Source organism: Canis aureus, chromosome 1 (genome assembly GCF_053574225.1).
Source record: "Canis aureus isolate CA01 chromosome 1, VMU_Caureus_v.1.0, whole genome shotgun sequence".
NCBI classification, from domain to species: Eukaryota; Metazoa; Chordata; class Mammalia; order Carnivora; family Canidae; genus Canis; species Canis aureus.
In genome coordinates this window covers 72,305,327-72,324,294 of record NC_135611.1, presented here as the reverse complement: position 1 = coordinate 72,324,294, position 18,968 = coordinate 72,305,327, and the positions used below count along the sequence as shown (strand labels likewise).

Sequence of the window (18,968 nt, the reverse complement as noted above, 5' to 3'; positions counted from 1 at the left end):
CCTTGCTCTACTGACTGAGTCAGCCAGGCACCCCTGTCTTTATCTTTCCATAGAACAATGCAAGAATGTTGTAAGTTAGTTACTAGCCTCTTAGAGTTGAGAGTGTTGAGGTGTAACAGGATCTCTAAGGAAAGCTCAGGAGGAGGGAAACATGGTTAAGTAGAGAGGGGATTATGCTTTATTCTATCTATGGTCAGCCTTTTGAAAATAGTTAAACTTGAAATAAACTTTTGAGTTAGGTAAAAATAACAAACAGTACATTTTTCAATTTGCGGTTTTTACAAAACAAATCTCTTTAACTGATTGGCTTGAAGCCCTGGTAAATTAATAAATAGTGTATATAGTCTAATAAGTCAACACAGGCCTAGCTTTCCTAGCAGGTGATCTGTCAGCAGCTGGGAGCACTCGGGCCCTGGCATGATTCCGGACAGAGTTATTTATTGATGGACATCTTTAATGATTTGCTTTATTCTTATTCCAGGATTTCCTTCAAATGCTGTTGGAGAACATCCCAGAAGAAAAAAGGTGAGGACCAATTTAGGAATTAAGAGCCCAGTTTTACTTTTAATGTTAAAAATGACCCTGCCATTGTTTGGCTTGTTACAGTCTAGAAAGTTCCATCTTCATCCCTTAACAGAAGTAGGGACCTAACCCAGGCAGTAGGAGTCCCAAGACAATCAACCAGACTTAGAACTAGGCCCACATGGATGTTGGGAGCCAGAGCACGCAGTGTTAGGAGGGAAGGCCTAGGGTCAGAAACCCTGAAAGTAATATGAGAGACAAGCCAAGGACACTTCATGGCCTCAGCTGCTGTGAAAAAGAGTGGGGGAGAGGGAAGTTCTAAGTTCGGGTTCTCTAGTTAACATGCCTTAATATAAGGAAATGCTATTTAATTGAAGGTAAAAGTCTAGTGCAGTAATAAGAACATGGGATTTGAAGTCAGGCTCTCCTAAGTTCTCACCCTAGTGTGGCTCCTTCCTAGCTCTGAGATTTGGAGCAAGTTACTTCATCCAAATTTCAGGTTTTCACCCTTGGGGGTAATACAGGAGATAACCTCTGTGATAGGTGTACAATCGATGATTGTTACAGGTATAGGAATAGTTATCTTCTAGGCCTCAGGCCCTGTATATAAGGATCTACATACAGTAAATCACATAATCCTTATTACAGTACTCCACCACCACTGTCGTCATCATAGTGCTTATTGTAGGCCAGCACTTCCACATGCAGGCCCTCAGTTGGTCCTTCAGCCAGCACTGTTAGGTGCATTGCATGTCTGTCCCTACTTTATCAGTAAAAGCATTGAGGCATGTTCAGGAGAGAAGGGACCTACATCAGAGTTTAGACTGGTATTTGATCTTTGACCTTTTGTTTAATCTCCCCATCTTCCACCTTCTACTCCCAATTCTTGCTTCAAGAGAAGCGTTATTGTCAGCTGCTTGTTTTTTTAAATTCAATGTGAACACACACACATAAAGCAAGCCAGTGCATCATACAGAAGGAGCATACCCATATTATTTGATAAATTTCTTTATCTCTACCTCTCTCTGTTCATGCTTTTTGATGCCGAAGGAAGTCTTACCTAGGGAGATTGCATGGAGCCTTAGTAATTGGCTAAGATAATTAGCTTTTCGAAAGGCTGCTTTGAAGGAAGTGTGGCTTGTTTTGGAAAGTCTGAAATGTTTCAGATTTACCATCCTTTCTTTTTACACACATGGATTTTCTTCTTGCAAGAATCGCATCAAATGTGGCCATTGTTCCTAAGGTCGGGACAGCAGTTTACCTGCAAGATACGTTTTTTTTCACCTTTTCTTCTGTACCTGCCCTGGAATAACTTTTTGAGTTTCCTGATAAAATGGAGCAGTTTCCTTAGAAACTAGTGCAAGAAAAAAAAGAAAAGACAATTACTAGAAATGATGTATTCCTATTACCAAAGTCTGTTACTGTACATTCTTTTGGAAGAATTTCTTAGGGCACAAATACAGCAAATTTCACAGAAGCAACAAAGTGCATTTTTAGTTTGGGATGGCTTCTTTCTTTTCATCCTCTTCCTAATAAGGTTATGAAGTTCATGGGTGTGGCCCCAAGCCCTCTCGCTCCAGGGGACCTGGATCTTATCATTTTGAATATGTATCAAGGAACATGCTGTTGAGCCCATAAAGAGATTTTTGTTGCAATGGTGGCAGAGCAGAAACATCTCTGTTTAAGAGTGGCCACTGACCACCAATCTTCACACCCCACCCCGAGAGGACACCTTACTCAGTCAGGGTCATATTTAGGCCAGCAGGTTTAAGCTGCCTTTTAAAATTTCCCTTAAAAGTTAAGGTGATTTCCTTCCTGCAATGAACCTATTTCAGCAAGTATATCAGAATACTTTTTGAAATTCAAGCATCTTCTTTCCTGCTAACTAATCTCAGAATCTAATTCAGGTATTAAAACAGACCGTTTGGCCTTTTATCTATGCAGCATATTGTACCAATTTTATCTGGGTCTCCAAAGGTCCCACACCTACCCCTGGAGCCTCCAATCTGTGGCCTGATGCAAGCTGATCCTTGGGCACATCTGTCAGGCATGTGAGCCATTTTGAGCGGGGCAAGATTCTTCAGATACCAGCCAGTTAGTGTTCAGGGGCCAGTATCCTCTATGTCACACTGTTTTTGCATGGTTCTCCTGCTCTGATTAATTTAACTTACCCATTGAGCACCTCCTGTACCAGGCTTTAGGCTGGAGACTAGAGGACAGAAAGGAATAGGTTCCATCCCCCGCCTACAGGATGCTCCTAATCGACATAGAGATAGGCATGAAAACAGATTACGACACAGTGTGGGAAGTGCTTTTGGGAGTTTCAGAGTCCTTGGCACACCGGGAAAGGCCCAAGTGTCCTAGCTTTGAGCCTTCAGGTAAAGAAGTGCCATTAAAAGTTCTAAATAGGAAAGTGCCATCAGCAGATTGGGAAGATGCTCCAGGGGATGCTGTGGAAGGTATATGTGAGATGGGTGGACTAGAAGTCACAGAGAGAGAGAGAATGAGTGGGGCAGGGGCACAGAGACTCGGGACTCGATCCTGCAGCTCTGGGATCACGACCTGAGGTGAAGGCAGTTGCTTAGCCGACTGAGCCACCCAGGCGCCCCTCAAGACAGCTGTTCACTCAGGAGATCTAGAGCTGGAACCTGATCTCTCATTCTTGGCCACTCAGTGACACTCTGAAGTAGCACTGGAAGCAGAGCAGGCAGGGGAGTTTGTCTCGGGAATTAGTGGGGGGCGGAGAGAGCGGAAGGGAGAGCATTTGAAGGAGGAAGGGAGGAGTTGTGTTTTAGACATCTTCAATGTGAGGTTTCTGTGCAAATGTTGATGTTTTCTGAGACCAAGGGAAGAAAAAGCTAAAAATGCTTAGAAGGAAATCCAAGCAGATCCTGGGCACCAGCGAGTCCTCATATAAGAGTGAGTGCCCTACCCACCTGATACTGTAACCATATCAACAGTGGCTCTTTTTTTTTTTTTTTTAAGATTCATTTATTTATTTGAGAGAGAGGGAGAGACCAGAGGAGAGAGGGAGAGAAAATCTTAAGCAGACTCCACGCTGAGCTTGGAGCCTGACGTGAGGCCCAACCTCACGACCTTGAGATCATGACCTGAGCCAAAACCTAGAGTCAGACACTTAACCAACTGTGCTCTTTCTTTGCTCATGTGTTATTATGTCTGCCTGTGCATGTTCATGTGTTTAGTTTCATTCACTGCCTTCCCTCCCCCATGGAGCTGGTGAATGCTCACTTATAGATGTGACCTCAGCCATCTTCATTATCTGCCCAAGCACAAACGACTCCTTTTGATTAGGTAACAAGTAACCATATGCACAGTTCTAAGGTGCACACTATTTGTATCCACATGTAGAGAGGGAACTTAAAAACCTAAATTATGAAAATCTACAAATCTGAAGAATATTGGTTGCATTGCAAAATGAGTGCTTTTCCATTTCAGACCCTGAGCACTGAGGGACCCAATGCTTGCATTCACCCAGTACCTGCACTTCCAAAGTCCATTCCATCTGTGGTTTAGTTCATGTGAAAGTTGTGAGGGGGGCTTTAGAAGGTTGTGAAAATTGTGCTTTCCTTCAGAGGTGCAGAGATGACATGATCATTAGAATCTCAAGGGCTGTGGTAGGAGCCGAGAGTGATGAAGACCTCTCTTCTGACTGGCAGCAAGTTGATAGGCACAAGTGGCAGATACAGCTGTTAGTCCCGCCATCCTCGTCCCTCTGCCCTCAGAAATCAACTGAACAAGCAATATAACAAGTGCAATACCATTTTCATACAAGCCTGAGCCTATTTCTATGCATGTTAACATCACGAAGAAAAGAGCCACTGCCTTTCAACTTTCTCAGCTTTAAACACAGCTTATTTCTCTCATCAGCATTATGCCCCAGTGTCCAACATATTCTCTCCCCTGCTGTGTTAACTATGTGTGACCACATTTATAGCTCAGAGGAACTGGAGACAGACGTCTGAGCCTCAAAGTTGCCTTACAGGATGTAGGAGTGCAGAGAGGGAACTCTCTAGCCAGAGGGTAAAACAACCTGCTGTTTCAGATACCCAGGAGGCTTGGGTAATGAGGCGGAGGTAACTCTCACTAGTACAAATATGGGGGCATGCAGTCGTGGGTCTGTGTACTTTTAGCTATCTGTATAAAATCAATTTCCATAGTGATCAGACATGCAGAAGAGTAATTTCCTGTAAGTCCTGGGTCCCAGCAAAGTGGAAATGCTTCTGCTTGTTGTTGTGATTATTTAAGCCACATGATCTCAGAGGGGAAACATTCACCATTGGCTTACACTCTCAGTGTCTTGATTTGAAAAAGTCAACTTTTGCTTTACCATGCCTACCTATCCAAGCCCAGACCTAAAAAATTCCCCTGTATTGTCATCTCAATAATTATGATTGAAACAGCAAAAAATACATAATTGTTACTTTTTCCCTCCAAATATGCAGTTCATTTCTTCCTTGCAAATTAAGCATTATTGGGACACCTCACTGGCTCAGTTGGTAGAGCATGCGACTCTTGATCTTGGGGTTGTGAGTTCGAGCCCCATATTGGGTGTGGAGCCTACTTAAAAAAAATCAGCATTATCACACATTTCTCATAATTTCCTTGGGAAGTAAGGCCACCTATAGTACCTTAAAAATTTTTTTTAGCAGCTGGAGTTATTGCTTTCATCATCCTCTCATAGTTTAAAATCTCATTCCCTGTTAGCAATCCCTAAACAGGCATCAATGTGATTCAGCCTGCACTGTTACTGGGAGTCTAGAAACCTGGGTCTTTTCTTTAGCCCTTTGTCTGGCCTGACTTTGGCCAGTCTTCTTGTGCTGCAGTTTCTCCATCTGCTAGGAGCCACACAACAATTGACACCCACTTCACAAGGATATTATGAGGAATGAAGTGATAATGGTTATAAGATGCTTTGAACCTTTCCTAAGGAAAGTGATCTGAAAACACATGTTCTTTTCATTCACGGGAGAGTGCCTCTTGCTCCTGGATGCAGCTGAACCATGAACTCTCTTGCCCTCACACTTTTGCCCCTCCCAAGGGTCTCCCCATCTCTTTAGAACTGTAATCCAAGGGCAGACAAATAGGGAAACCACAGCAGGGGCCAGGCTGCCTCTAGTAGGAGAGACGTGAACAAGAAGGAGAAGACAGTGCTATTTGGAGCCAACATGGGCCTTCTTGTCCACAGGCCTGCCGGCACCAAAAAATCATGACCAATGCATCGTGATGCTTAAGTTCAGCGAAGAAATAAAAGTGGGGGCTTTGCAGCCAGGCAACCCAGACTTGGATCTCTGTGGCCTTGGATAAGTCCCTGACTTTCCAGAACCTGCATTTGCTCATCTCTGACATGGGGATAATAATACTGGTCTTGTGCAAATATCATGAAGCTTACATGAGATTTTTTCTCCGGTGCCTACACAGTAGGTATTCAACAAGCAGGAGCTACTACTTTTATGCCTTTGCTTGGTAGTGGGCACAGGGGTTTTTGTTTGCTTGTTTTTAGTGCCACTCTATAATAGCACCTGTGTGTGCAAAAACAAAATAATTGCAAAGCAAAATTTGCCTTACTACTTTTCAGTGGAATAACCACACAGTTGGCCAGGCAGCTGTTAAGGTCATAGACTGTGGCACAAATTGTTCACAGCCTCCACTTTGGTCTCCCTGCCTCCAACCTCTTTTCCTCAGTTACTCTTCCTCAAGTCCCTTTTGTTGATGCCGCTCTACAGACATGCTCAGAGCCTCCTCAGTTAAACCAGGGCTCAGCGGCAGAACTTCAGGGTTCTTACAGGATCCCTCACCTCGTTCTGTGTGCCAGCCCAGTTGAGCATGGCTTTGGGCAAAGCTCCCTTTGCCATGCATGTACTTTGCATCTATTTTACTGGTCCTGCCCCATCATTGGGGACAGCACAGTCTTCCTCCATGACATAGTTCAATCTTTGCTTCCTTTAAGAAGGCTCCCCTAACACACCTCCTAGCTTCTAGCTGGGACCTTGGGGCAGCCAGGGCCTCTTGCACTAGCGTGGTGGCACTGCTGCTATTAGACAGTCATGCTTTGGGGGTTCCCATCTCAGCCCTACACAGAACCTCGTGCCCTGTGAGCACCCACCAAACCAATGCCACAGGGAGAAGTGTCGCCCATTTTTCAGTTTTCTCTGGTGAAGACTTGGTCCTTGCTCAGTGATATTCCAGAGCCCAACCCCAGCCCCTCCCCATGCCACCTCTAAAACTATGTGTTTCAGCTAAAATTTGCTGAAGAAAATTTATGTCCCTGGCCTCTCCTCACTCCTCCATAGTGATGCACAGCAGCTGTTGGCCATCTTTTGTAAAATCACTCAAAAGGGGCCATGATGTCACTCCCAGACCTCTCTTCTTCCGGACATTGAACCCCACTCCATGTGGACCCGGTGCACCCACCCCTCCATCCTCACTACCACTCTTATCTAAATCATTCCTAAACCTCCATCTTCCTCCCAAGTTGTGCAAAGGTTAAGGATGCCCGTTTCTCTAGAATGCCACAGCACAACAAAGCACAGGTCAGAGTCAGCTCTTGCTTTGGCTCTCCTGCATTCGCTGTAAGGAAGGCGATGGCAGCACTTGACCCCAGGGCTCGATACCCGAGTGACTGAGTGACCATCTCTGGCTGTAAAGGAAGCAGATGGATGGGCGGCTTAGGAGAAGCTTCAGGGAAAGAAGAACTTAGAGAAGGCCGACATGCCTCTCAATCCAGACAATTTAGAGCACCAGCAGATCCCCCAAAGCTGATGAAACCCCAGGGCCAGACTCCCAGGAACCCAGCACCACCAAGTGAACTGCCCCACTAGGAGCCAGACAAGGTGGGGGTGGTCTACATTTGTTCTGAACAAGAGCAGGCCTTCCACGGAGCATCTTCCCTTTAGTGGAAATTACACACTGTCTGCCCTCGCAGCCTTGCACATTTCATTAGAAGGTAAAACAATGTTGGGTTTCCTCAGACAGTTCTTTAAGAGGCCACTTCAGCCCTGCCTTCACCCCTGCCAGCACATCACTTGGGCCTGTGAAGGGCACTTCAAGCACTCTCAGTGCGGCCAACCAAACTCAAAAAATAACAGTGATCTGGATCTCAGGTGATTTGAGAGCCACCTTCTCTCTTCTGGTTGCCTGCCCACCCACCCCTGCCCCACGCGCTGCACACGCACACATGTTCCTCCTTATAATAGGAGCTTGGCCAGTCACACCTGGATTGATGCTGTGACACGAACCACGAAGTGGTGGGGCAAGGCTCGGGAACGGTGACACCTGGTAGACCTGCATACAAGGACGCCCAGAGATTCCACTGAGTCTGGGAACCTGGAGGAGCCCAGTGCGAGTATCCTTGGGAGGTCATCATTCTCCCCTTCTCTACTTCTGGCCACCCCCCTTCCCCTGCTGGTCATCCCACAGGTGGGCATCATCTTGAAATGCATCTGAGCCACTTACTCTGTGTAGTCCCTCTTGCCCCTGTTTTCTTTGAAAAGTTGCACCCTTCTGCAAGCTTTGCTTTTGCCCTGGCCCAGGAAGACTGAGGCATACCAGTGACTTGCTTCTCACCGGGGAAGAAAAGGTCACAAAAATATCAGTCAGCCTCTTTCCCCAACCCCACCCAGGCCCGCCTCTCCCTCCTCCCTTTCTCACGACTGCCCAGCCTGGGGCATTGCCTGGGAGGTGACCGAACACTGGCTTCAGCATCTTAACAGCACAGACAAATGGCATTGTATCTTTTTTTTTTTTTTAAAGATTTATTTATTTATTCATTCAGAGAGAGCGAAGAGAGAGGCAGAGACACAGGCAGAGGGAGAAGCAGGCTCCATGCAGGGAGCCTGATGTGGGACTCGATCCTGGGTCTCCAGGATCACACCCCGGGCCGGGCTGCAGGCGGCGCTAAACCACTGCACCACCGGGGCTGCCCCATTGTATCTTTCCACGACTTCTCTGCTATCCCTGAAGGGAGGGAAGGAGGGCAGGGATACTATATGTATAATAGTATATAATATGTAGTATATAATATATAAAATTTTTATAGGCTCAGAGCCTAACACATTGGGAATCTCTTATTGGGAAAGGTGATTTTTAAATTAAAAGGGAATACTTTCTATTGAGTCAACACTGAAATGTGTTTTCATTCATTCAAATAAAAAATATGGGAATTGTCCTTTATCCCAGGAACTGTTCTCCCTTCTGGATTAGAGTGAGTAAAACAACCATGGAACCCCATCCCAGAGGGCTTTGATACAGTGAGGGGACAGTTAAAGGGCAAGTAATCAAAAAAAGTGGCTGTCACAAACTGCTGGGTGCTGTGATGCAGAGGACAGGGAGCGTGCTGGATGCCACACATGCGATCTGGGGGAGTGTTCAGGGAAGGTCTCTGATACAGATACCCGAGCAGGGGTTGTCTAGGAGTGGGCAGGGATTGCTTTAAACATCATTAGCCCAGAAAGACACAGCCTAAGGTCTATTGACCTTAAACATACTGAATACTTCACAAATTTAAGGAGTGTTCAAATCAGCAGGACATGAAACCAAAAGAATTTCAGTTGACTTTGCGTTAGACGAGGAGGAAGTGTAATATTTCAAGTAAAGCAGCCTGTGGGCCTGCTTCAGATGCCTGGAAACCAGGCAGGCTTACCGCAGCTGAGCCGCTCTGTGCTCTGACCATGAGTTGTGCATTTGTGCTGTCGCAGCCCCTAGTCATGACAAAGTTCACATGTCATTTTGATGCGCTAAGTGCGGTAGAGTTCCAATTTCACGTTGCTGCCAACTCGGGAAGAAGCTGTAGTGCTGGATGTTTCCTGGGGACGTGCCCCATCCTCCCCAAATTGGTGCTCCCAGCCAAACAGTTCCTGTTAAGGCAGAAACAGCACTGATTGTAGTGTGCCTCTGATTTGTGGATTAGTCGTGTACATTCCTGTTGACGGGAGCTGCACTGAGCATCACTGGGGCCCCTTCTGCCCTTTGACCCGGGACAGCATTGCTTCCTCCAGAGAACAGGAACTTCTATGGAAGGATCGATACTGGGAGGTACCCGAAAGGTTAGAGAGAAAGATGCTGTACATGTCATAAGTGCTCTGTAACGTTTTAATCCTTGACTTTTTTTTCACTTTTAAAGGCTTGACTTGTCTGTGGAAAACATCTTCCGAGACTGGCTTGAGAGTTCTGGAATACCACAGGTGCGCTCAACATTACAGCTCACGAGGGTCCGTGACGGGTAGTGAAGCTTACTGCTGTTTCGGTTTTGACAATAACCTGTTTGTATGTGTGGACATAAAAGTAAGCACCAGATTGAGCTGGAGTATCTGTAAGTCGGGAGAGTGATGGTCTCCCACCCTTTCTACCTGCAATCGTGGCACGTGCCTCTAGCCTCTGCCTCAAGGGGCTGTGGCGCTGTAGGTAGGCATGCTGGTTGACCTTGAACCATGTATGACGTGAGACCTTGCCAAGAGTGGTGTGTATTTTGAGCAGTGTCACCAGGCAACACCTCAAAGCCGCCAGTGGTTGAGCAGGTGGCCTCCAGCTCTGCTTTTTGGAGGCAGCCAGATGTGGCAGTGAGCTGGCTGGCCTGCAGCTTGCCCCTGCCCATCACGCCCTTACTGTTCCCTATTTCCCCAGGGCAGCCGCCCCTCGGTTTCCTCCTCTCGTTCTGCGTGAGCCCTGTAGATTCATGTCTGTGTCCCCGCTGAAGGCTGTTCCAGTGTCTCCCTTTCTCTCAGCCTGTGGGCACCTCCGAGGGAGACATGTTCCCAACCAGCCCCAGCTCCATGGGCACTGCCTGGCCGGGAGCCTCCCGCCTCCACCAGGGCCTGTGCTTCCTGGAGTCTGACCCCTGCCAGAGCATTGGCCCTGGGAAGGTGAGGGGTCATCTTGCGTGGGCCTGGTCACAGGACGCTGCAGGCCTGGAGCCTCCCTGTCTGGGCTGCCCCCCACCCACCCCAAGCAGCTGCAGACCCATTGTGGTGAGCCCTGGTGCCTGGGAGTGGACCCCCATGGCTGTGACAAACTCTGCTGGGGCCCAGGCAAGCAGCCCCCCTAGCTAGCTAGTTTCTAGTTTCACGGCTGGTTATATGAGCTTCCCCTTGGGAGTGTCTGAATGTCAACGAATGTCTGTGAACCATGAAATTAAGGAACAGGAGGGACCGCTCTCCATTACCTTTTCAGCCCTCTCTTCACATCTTTGTCTGTGCTATCACAGAGGGAAAATGCCGCCATTTTCTGTTCTGGGACGCCTTCTGTTCAGGGACGTGTGACACCTGTTAAAAGTTATTTGTTTGGCCCGATCCTTCTGGGAGCAAAAAAGAATAAAATCCTGAGGTCTCAAAACAAAACAAAACAGAGGTGGGGAAGGCAGCACCTGGTCCTGGGAGGCAGCGCTCTCATCTTGGATGTATTATAATGAGGTCCTGTGATTTCTAAGCTGGGGACTTCCAAAGCCAGCCATTCACGGAGTAGAAAAATCTCAGAAACAAAGTTAAGGTTTGTCTGATCCCAAATAGCCAAGCATTGCCTTCTTGTTTCAGATGGGGGCAGAGGGCATTCGCAAAGCTGTGGGCCTTGTGTTCCCAGGCCAGGCGGTTGCAAGGCGCCCAGACATTCTTTCCATGGCCTGAAAGCTGGGAAGAGTGGGGAGCTCAGAGAGCAGAATCCCGAAATTTCCTGGCTCCAAACAACAAGGCCGCTGTATTCAGCAGTTAGCCCCGAGGGAAGAGAAAAGAAAGAGTCCTTAATCGAGTGCCCAGAAGCAGGCGCACCCCACTTGGGCTGAAACGCTGGGGCTGACCATCTCAGTCCCTGGAGGCTCCCTAATTTCCCCTGAAGAGAAGGCGGCTTTGCCACCAGTGGGAGGCTTTTACTTTTCATTACAAGGGGGAGGAGTGCGGCGGAGGGAGAGATTTGCCTCTGAGCCGTACATTTTTTCCAAGGTCTAGTTGCATTTGTGACAGCTTATAGTGTAGACAAGAATTTCTGCTATAAACTGACGAAACCTGCTGTCAAAACACAGCCAGGTGCAATGAGGCCAGCCTAGCTATAAATTGTCTTTAAGACCCAACTGGTATTTCCTTGGGCGCTTAACTGTTCAGTAAAAACAACCATGTCAGACAGAAAGCACCCTGATTTAGTACACATATTTCCATTGGTGAATGATCAGAAGGCACCTTTTCATCTCCGTACCCATTCTCTGCCATTATTTACATGGTTGATGATGATTTACTTGCTCACAGTCCTTTTGGCACTCCTTGAGAGTTCCTTCTCCGTTCCACTTCAGTGAAAGGCCCTGCGAAGGCCTGGGACCCTCTGGGTGCAGCAGCCTGGTGGTGAATGGGATACCTTGTTCTTTGTTGCCATCATTATAATATAAAGTTACTAGCGTGCTTGGCGGGGATTGACAACAAGAGCACTGAAATCGCTTCCATGCTCTTTGTTCTCTTTAAAAATTTCTGTCCACCAGCAATTGAAGTCATTCATGACAAAAGAGTCACGTTCTCCTGGTAAAATTTTCATTCCACAGGTTACAGAGGCTTTTTGTCTCCTCTCAGGAAGGCTCGCCGTGTGGTTGGCCCCGATTTTCCTTTTTGGCCACACTGAATGGAAATCATTAAAAAAAATGTGGAAATCACTTCAGCAGCAATAAAAGTAAGCATGAGCCCCAAAGAAGTAAAAGAAATTGGATCCAAACCTCTTTAAAGAACACCCAGCCCTGTAACCTGTGGCTTTGCAAACAGATTTAAAATTGACTGTACCATCCGTATTATAGATTATTTCCTTTTATGACTTTTTTCTGATTGTAGAGGTATTACATATTTATTTTATAATCCAAAAAAGTGTGTAATAAGAAAATTAAAATGACTCATATTTTTTTTGACTCAGATAATTTTTTGATATAAATCCTTTCAGTCATTTTTCTGGGTATATGAATACATAGTTTACCCTTTCCTTTGTCTCCCTTTTCAAAATTCAAATAATGTGTCCTCTATAGCAATTTCAAGCAAGAGCAAAATATAAAAAGTAAAAGCCGTGGCCCCTTCATTCTTTCTCCGCAGAGATAACATGGCATGGGTCCTTCTACACGTTTTCCATGCTATACAGAACTTAGGTATAAATCCTTTTTAAATAAAATTGGAATCTTATTATCCAAGCTGCAAGTTCTCATTTAAAAGTGTATCTTAAGCAGCTTTCCATATCCTTTGATATAATTTAAGAGCAGTAATTTTTAACAGCTGCCTAGCTTTCTAACAAATAGTACTGTAATATAATTTACTCAGATTCCCTCCTTGCAGCCCCCCACCATGGTATACATTATTTCTAAGAAAGTTGCCCATTCTGCTAATTTGACTGTTCTATAAATAGATATTGACTTCATGTCTGCCCAAAGGTCTCCTCCCACCCCCTCCACAGCCCTTGTGCACATATATTCCGACTCCTTTTTTTTTCCGACTCCTTTTAAAACATTTGTATGCAGATACATTAGAAAATAACTTTTCCCATCCAGCCTTTCATCTTCACTTCTTTATGTTAGTTGCTATAGAATTCTCTGATTCCTCTTTTTCTTTGAGTTCCTGGTCACATTGCCAAGTCCTGGTATCCTTATGTACATATTTATTAAATTACAAATTTTCTTTCCTTACCTAGTGCCTCCCTCATTTTTTTCATTATATTTTGCTTGGACTGGTTCAGAAGCTAATTGGTTTTTTAGCCACCAAGCCATCCGCATCAGCACTAAGTGGATCTTTCCAAAAGATTCATCTTCACTAGAAACCTATTCCCCATTAACTGTGGATTAAGAACAAACTCTTTGGCTTGCTATTTGAAGCTATCACCAGAACTGTCCCAGGCTGTCTTTTTAAACTTTAATTTCTATCCTCCTAGGCATATGCTCAACCATAATTAACAATCTCTAAATGTTTGTGTCTTTGCCATGGTCCTTCCTCTGTGCATTCCCTTTCCTCCTTGGAAGCTTTCCTGTCTATTTAACCTGCTTTACGTTGTTGCTGTTTGTGTATCTGTCTCTTACATAGGCTTTCCCAGCCAGGGGAAATAAGGGCTCTGTCTGACTCATCCTTGTCTTAACCTGCTGTGATACGCATAGTAGGTGCTCAGGTCTCACTGTCCAATATGGCAGCCACTGGACACACATAATTACTGAGCCCTTGAAAAATGTCTAGTGCATTGAAGAGCTGAATTTTTAATCTAACTGAATCTAAGTTTAAGACCTAATAATTCAATTTTTGTTTGGAACAACTTTGAATATATGAATGAATCTACTATTTTTCACTGTAAATTTTATGAAATCTATATACAGACCAAGCATTTCTGGTTGAAATTTAGTACTTGAGGTAGACAATGAAAATATATCAGATTTAGAAGATTTACTACAAAAAAAGAACATAAAATATCTCTTCAATGGTTTTAAAATATCGGTTACATATCAAAATGATACTATTTTGGCTATATCATAACCCAATATATATATACACCCAATAAAATATATTATTAAAATTAATTTTAGCACTTGCATCTTACTTTTTAAGTGTGGCAACTAGGAAATTTTAAATGATAAATGAGGCTTTGCTTATATTCTTAGTGAACAGTGCCACTCTAAAACTGTTAGTTGAGGGCTGCGTGGGTGGGTCACTTATTGAGCACCTGCCTTTGGCTCAGGGCATGATCCCTGCATCCTGGGATCGAGTCCTACTTTGGGTTCCCCACAGCCTGCTTCTCCCTCTGCCTGTGTGCCTCTCTCTATATATTTCTCATGAATAAAGAAAATATTAAAAAAAATACAAAAAACTATTATCGAATTAAAATCTGAGTGCATGATGCCTTAAAATCCTTCACCAAATAAATGTAATTGAAATCATCTGTATTTTTGTCAAATGTATGGATAAAGATAGACCTTGGCCAGTCCATAGATGACCTTCAATCTGCTGTGACAGCACAAATGATTATAATCCATGGATGGGAGTGCTTATTCACAGTGGGCATCCAGAAGGGCATGAACTAATTATCAGCCTTACTTCAGCTCTTAATTTCAACTCCCAGGCAACCTGTTTCCCGAGGTACTAACAAGTAGCATGCTGACGCCAGTGAACCTCACGGCCCTTCTGTGGCTCCATCTGCTCTGGGGGAAGTGCTCAGCAGATGTGAAATGGCAAAGTCATGGGCACCAGTGGCATTGATGAGGATAGAGAAGATGAGTAATAGCTGATCACATCAAGGGTCTCGGAAATAGGCAGGAAGCAGTTCAAGCTCCCAGACTGGCTCCTGCATCCCAGAAGTTAGAACAGTGGTTATTGTGATATCTTGGAAAATGCCACTCCTTTTCAAGCAAACACCTGCAAGCAGCTAAAGGTGATGCAAACAAATGATGGAAAACTTAAGTCTTGTAGGGAAAATGCTGAGGCCACAGAATTGAAATTTGATAAGATGGGATGCTTTTAGCACCGAGAAAGCCAGTTGTTTATTAGGAGAATAACTTGTAAGTTTCTTTTTGCACAGTTTATGTAATCACATCAACATAACTTTAAGGCCCATTGGGGACAATCAGTCTCAGTGGTGTCTATAGGAATTCTGCATTTAGTGTTCATTCAAGAAAACTGAGACTGGTTATTTTGCAAAATCCAGGGAAATTATATTTTTCAAATTATATGTGCTGTGAAATCCTTGGTTCTTTTTTATCAGCAGTAGCAGTTGCTATAATGTGGTTTGCTTTTTAGACTCCTAATAATTTTGCTGTCATTTTTGTCCAGTGGTTCTGCTCACATTTTCTAAGTGACTAAACACCTTTTCAGGGGGCCTTAGAGATATGTTGACTAGATTCTCTGGTTTCAATTGGGGCAGGGCCCATAATGTCAGTGAATCACCACAGTTCATAGAAGAGCCTGGCCCTTCCCTCAAACCCCTCAAAGTGATACACTGCTCTGAAGTCACAGGAGACAGGGAAAGAGTTTATTAAGGTCCTTTCATCTGTAGCCTGATTTCTTTTATTTTTGGCATTTGTACCTTCATGTTAGCTCATATTTTGTCAACAAAATCCCACAGACCAGGTGGGATTTTGCAACACACGTTTATGATCTCGGTTCTGAAGGCTAGAAGTCCAAGATCAAGGTATGGGCAAGGTGGGCTTCTCCTGAGGCCTCTCTGCTGGGCTCGCAGATAGCCGCCTTCTCACTGTGTCCTCACATGGTCTCTCCCCTGTGTGCGTAGACATCTCTGTCCTTCTCTTCTCTTCCCAGTTAGATTAGATTGGAGCCCACTAATGTGATCTCATTTTACTTTAATCACCTTTTTAAAAGCCCTATCACCAATACAATCACATTCTGAGTTATTAGGGGTTAGGACCTCAACATGTTAATTTTGGAGGAAAAATTCAGCCCATAACAATGTTTATTCCCAATACTTCCCTGATTAGTTCCACATTTCTTGTGAATCCATTCAAAATGGCCAATAAAAATCACTCAGGTCAACCTCATTATATTTTATTCCCCTATGGATGAAAATTTTTGGGGTCTATTTTTTGGGGGGTCCCAAATGACATTCTGTCCTGTGGAATGAGAGAGGCAGAATGTGGAAAGGAAGGGTCTATTCTGGAGAGTATGAAGTGACTGAAGGTCTGTGCTGGGCATTGTGTATTATTGGGGGTATCTGATCTGACACTAAATGTACTGACCTCTTCAAAGCATAAGGTACCATGATGAAGCAGGAGATGTTTTCCTTTAGTGCCCCAATGAAAGCTCTGTGCCCTTCCTTCCTTTTCTCTCTCTTTTAAAACCTAGTTTCCAGAAAGAATTTGAATCTCATTCACAATAGTCTAAGATGAGACTCCAAATGAATAATAAGGATTAAACGTGAATTGAAGATTTCCTTTGTAACTGTGTCAGAGCTAAGGCTTCCACAGAACTGCCAGGCATCCCAGACCAGATGGATGAGATTTGCAAGAGGAAGCTTCCAGGATCTGAAATCATACCTCCTCATCCAGCGCCTTCCCTCCCTGTCTCTTCCTTCTTCCCACGAACATAACTGGTACATCTATCCTTTATGAGGGACTGTGGATGACTCAAAGATGAGAGAACACAGGCTTTGCCCTCAAGATGCTTAATAAGTAGGGAAATAGATACACAAGTAACTGACCTAAGGCAGAAAGCAGCAACTTGTGAAAAATGAACTCAACTTTTAGCATTTGGAAGAAACAGGTCTTTTCTCACTGTGGAAGCAGGAAGGCTTGAAGTGCCATTTAAAACCAATCTCGAAGGACATACAGGGGACAGGGCCATGTCAGGCAGGCCAAGAGCCAGAACCAGCATCTAGTGGTGGAAAACTGAGTATGCACGTTTGAGCAGGAGTGGGTAGAATCAGATCTCAGTGATTGGGGCGGGGTGGGAGGGTAGTGGTGGGTGAGCCGCATGCTTTTGTCATAAGCATGATTAAGTGGGTGTTGCCCCAGGGCCAGAGGAATGGAAGCAGCTTCCTGGTGGGAGAGCTGGGGGGAAGTGCCTTCCCAGCCAGCCTCACTATCACTCCCTGCTCCCTCCCCAGCCCCAGCCTCTGCCACACTCTAACCAAAGTCATCTGCCCCCTGATAATAGAAGGGCCAGTGTATCTTTTTTTTTAAGTGATCAGGTGAATGCATGTGACCAATATTTGGAATAGTGATCTTTCCCCTTGGAAGAACAGGCTTGTTAGGAACAAGCATATTGTTGCCTGCTTTGCATGGAGAGCAGGATCTGCAAAGGGCATTGATTAGTAAGGCAGGACACCGCCAGACCACGCAGGAACTTGGATGTGATGCTGGAGGATTCCCACAAGATCCAAGAGCCACAGAGGGCCACCAGGGGCCAAAAGGTTGCTAATACTTGAGTAGCAGTTAGAGCCCTGGGCAGGTAGACCAGCAGCCTAGCTGGAAGGATGACTCTGGGATGAAAAGCCAAGCCTCTCCCTTCCATTTAGGTACTAAGGAGTCTCAGGGAGTAAAGAATGGTGAGATAGACTTTGGCCCTTTGGTTTTCAACTTTGAACTTTCAGGTCCAGGAGCTGTTCACTTACATGGATACATTTAAAAAGCATCATTAAGTATCTGGATGGCCGGTGGTGTCTTCCTAGAAAGCACATGCAATGGGCTGAGGAATATCTACAGGAGCCCCCTGAGAAATACGTAGGCAGCCATGTGAAACAAGCTGTAATACAATTCAGATGCCATGCCTGAATCCTGCTAAGTGATGAGGGATAACACCCAGGATATTGACCCAAACTGAGGCCTACATCCTTTAGGATCTCAGATTGAACACCTATTTTTACAGTGAGCTCAGAGGAGGTGTATGGGAATGGCTCTCTCAGGTGATAAAGAGCATATGGGAACTTGTTTCTTTAAAAATAAAAATTCTCGGGATCCCTGGGTGGCGCAGCGGTTTAGTGCCTGCCTTTGGCCCAGGGCGCGATCCTGGAGACCCAGGATCGAATCCCACATCTGGCTCCCGGTGCATGGAGCCTGCTTCTCCCTCTGCCTATGTCTCTGCCTCTCTCTCTCTCTCTCTCTCTCTCTCTCTCTGTGACTATCATAAATAAATAAAAAAAATAAAAAAATAAAAATAAAAATTCTGAACCCACTGGGCCACAGGTCAGTGAGCTCATGTGTAAGGGAGCCAGTTTAATTTTCCTCAAGGTGTAAAGTCTGGGGAGCCACATTTGGATATTTGGGAGGTCCCTGTTTTTCAGGTTCATACATGTTGTGCACCCACAAGAGAGATTCACTTAAGTAAGGACATTATAGCAATTGCCAAGAGTGATACCATTTAACAGGATCTTGTTGTAATGGTGCTTTATCTTTTTCATAGAGATTTTTGAATTTCTCAAAGAATTAGGACAAAGACTTAGACGTCGATAGACAAACATCTGATTTTACTTTTTAAGAACTGCCCCATTCTCTATTTTTTTAGCCTGAAGACATATTCTGGTAGACTTTTCCTCAAAGGCAGATTATTCTATACTTGCATGCATTATGCACGTCCTATACCTAGGGAAAGCCCTGAGACCCAGCAGTGCACTGAGTTGTGCGCATAGGTGCACACACACACACACACACACACACACACACAGGGCCGCTGGGTGCTTGGACATTGTACAGCATTGTTGCATGTATGGATGTTCAGCTCTGCATCCCATGCCTCTGGGAAGCAGCTCTGACGGCGGCCCTTCACCATGCACCCAGGGACTTCCGCCAGCACCTGCCGCCAGAACACCTGCTGACAGGGAAAGCTATTAGGAACACTGGGCTGATTTTAGAACATGGGGCTTTTTTTTCCTTCTCTCTTGTGGAGAGCCATTATGTCGTACAAAATAGGTATATATTTACTATGTGCATGGTATATCATTCTTGGGTGTGGCCCCTATTGATTCATGGTTAAATATTAGTCTTTTCTGGTGTCTGC

General features: G+C 45.0%; 1 protein-coding gene across 50 annotated transcripts in view; it reads left to right on the top strand.

The window, feature by feature from the left end:
* Window positions 1-18,968, top strand: part of AOPEP (aminopeptidase O (putative)) — a 333,384-nt gene that overhangs the window by 225,107 nt on the left and 89,309 nt on the right. For 49 of the 50 annotated variants that reach the window (XR_013383609.1, XR_013383592.1, XR_013383612.1 and 46 more), the window contains 2 exons: window positions 482-525; window positions 9,662-9,722. Coding sequence is in view for 26 of the 50 variants with exons in the window: in XM_077904208.1 (XP_077760334.1) it covers window positions 482-525; window positions 9,662-9,722 (105 nt within the window). In the remaining 24 variants the exon portion in view is untranslated. Of the gene's footprint in view, window positions 1-481; window positions 526-9,661; window positions 9,723-12,055; window positions 14,019-18,968 lie in introns of those variants that run through there. The other variant, XM_077904415.1, reaches the window with a different exon arrangement.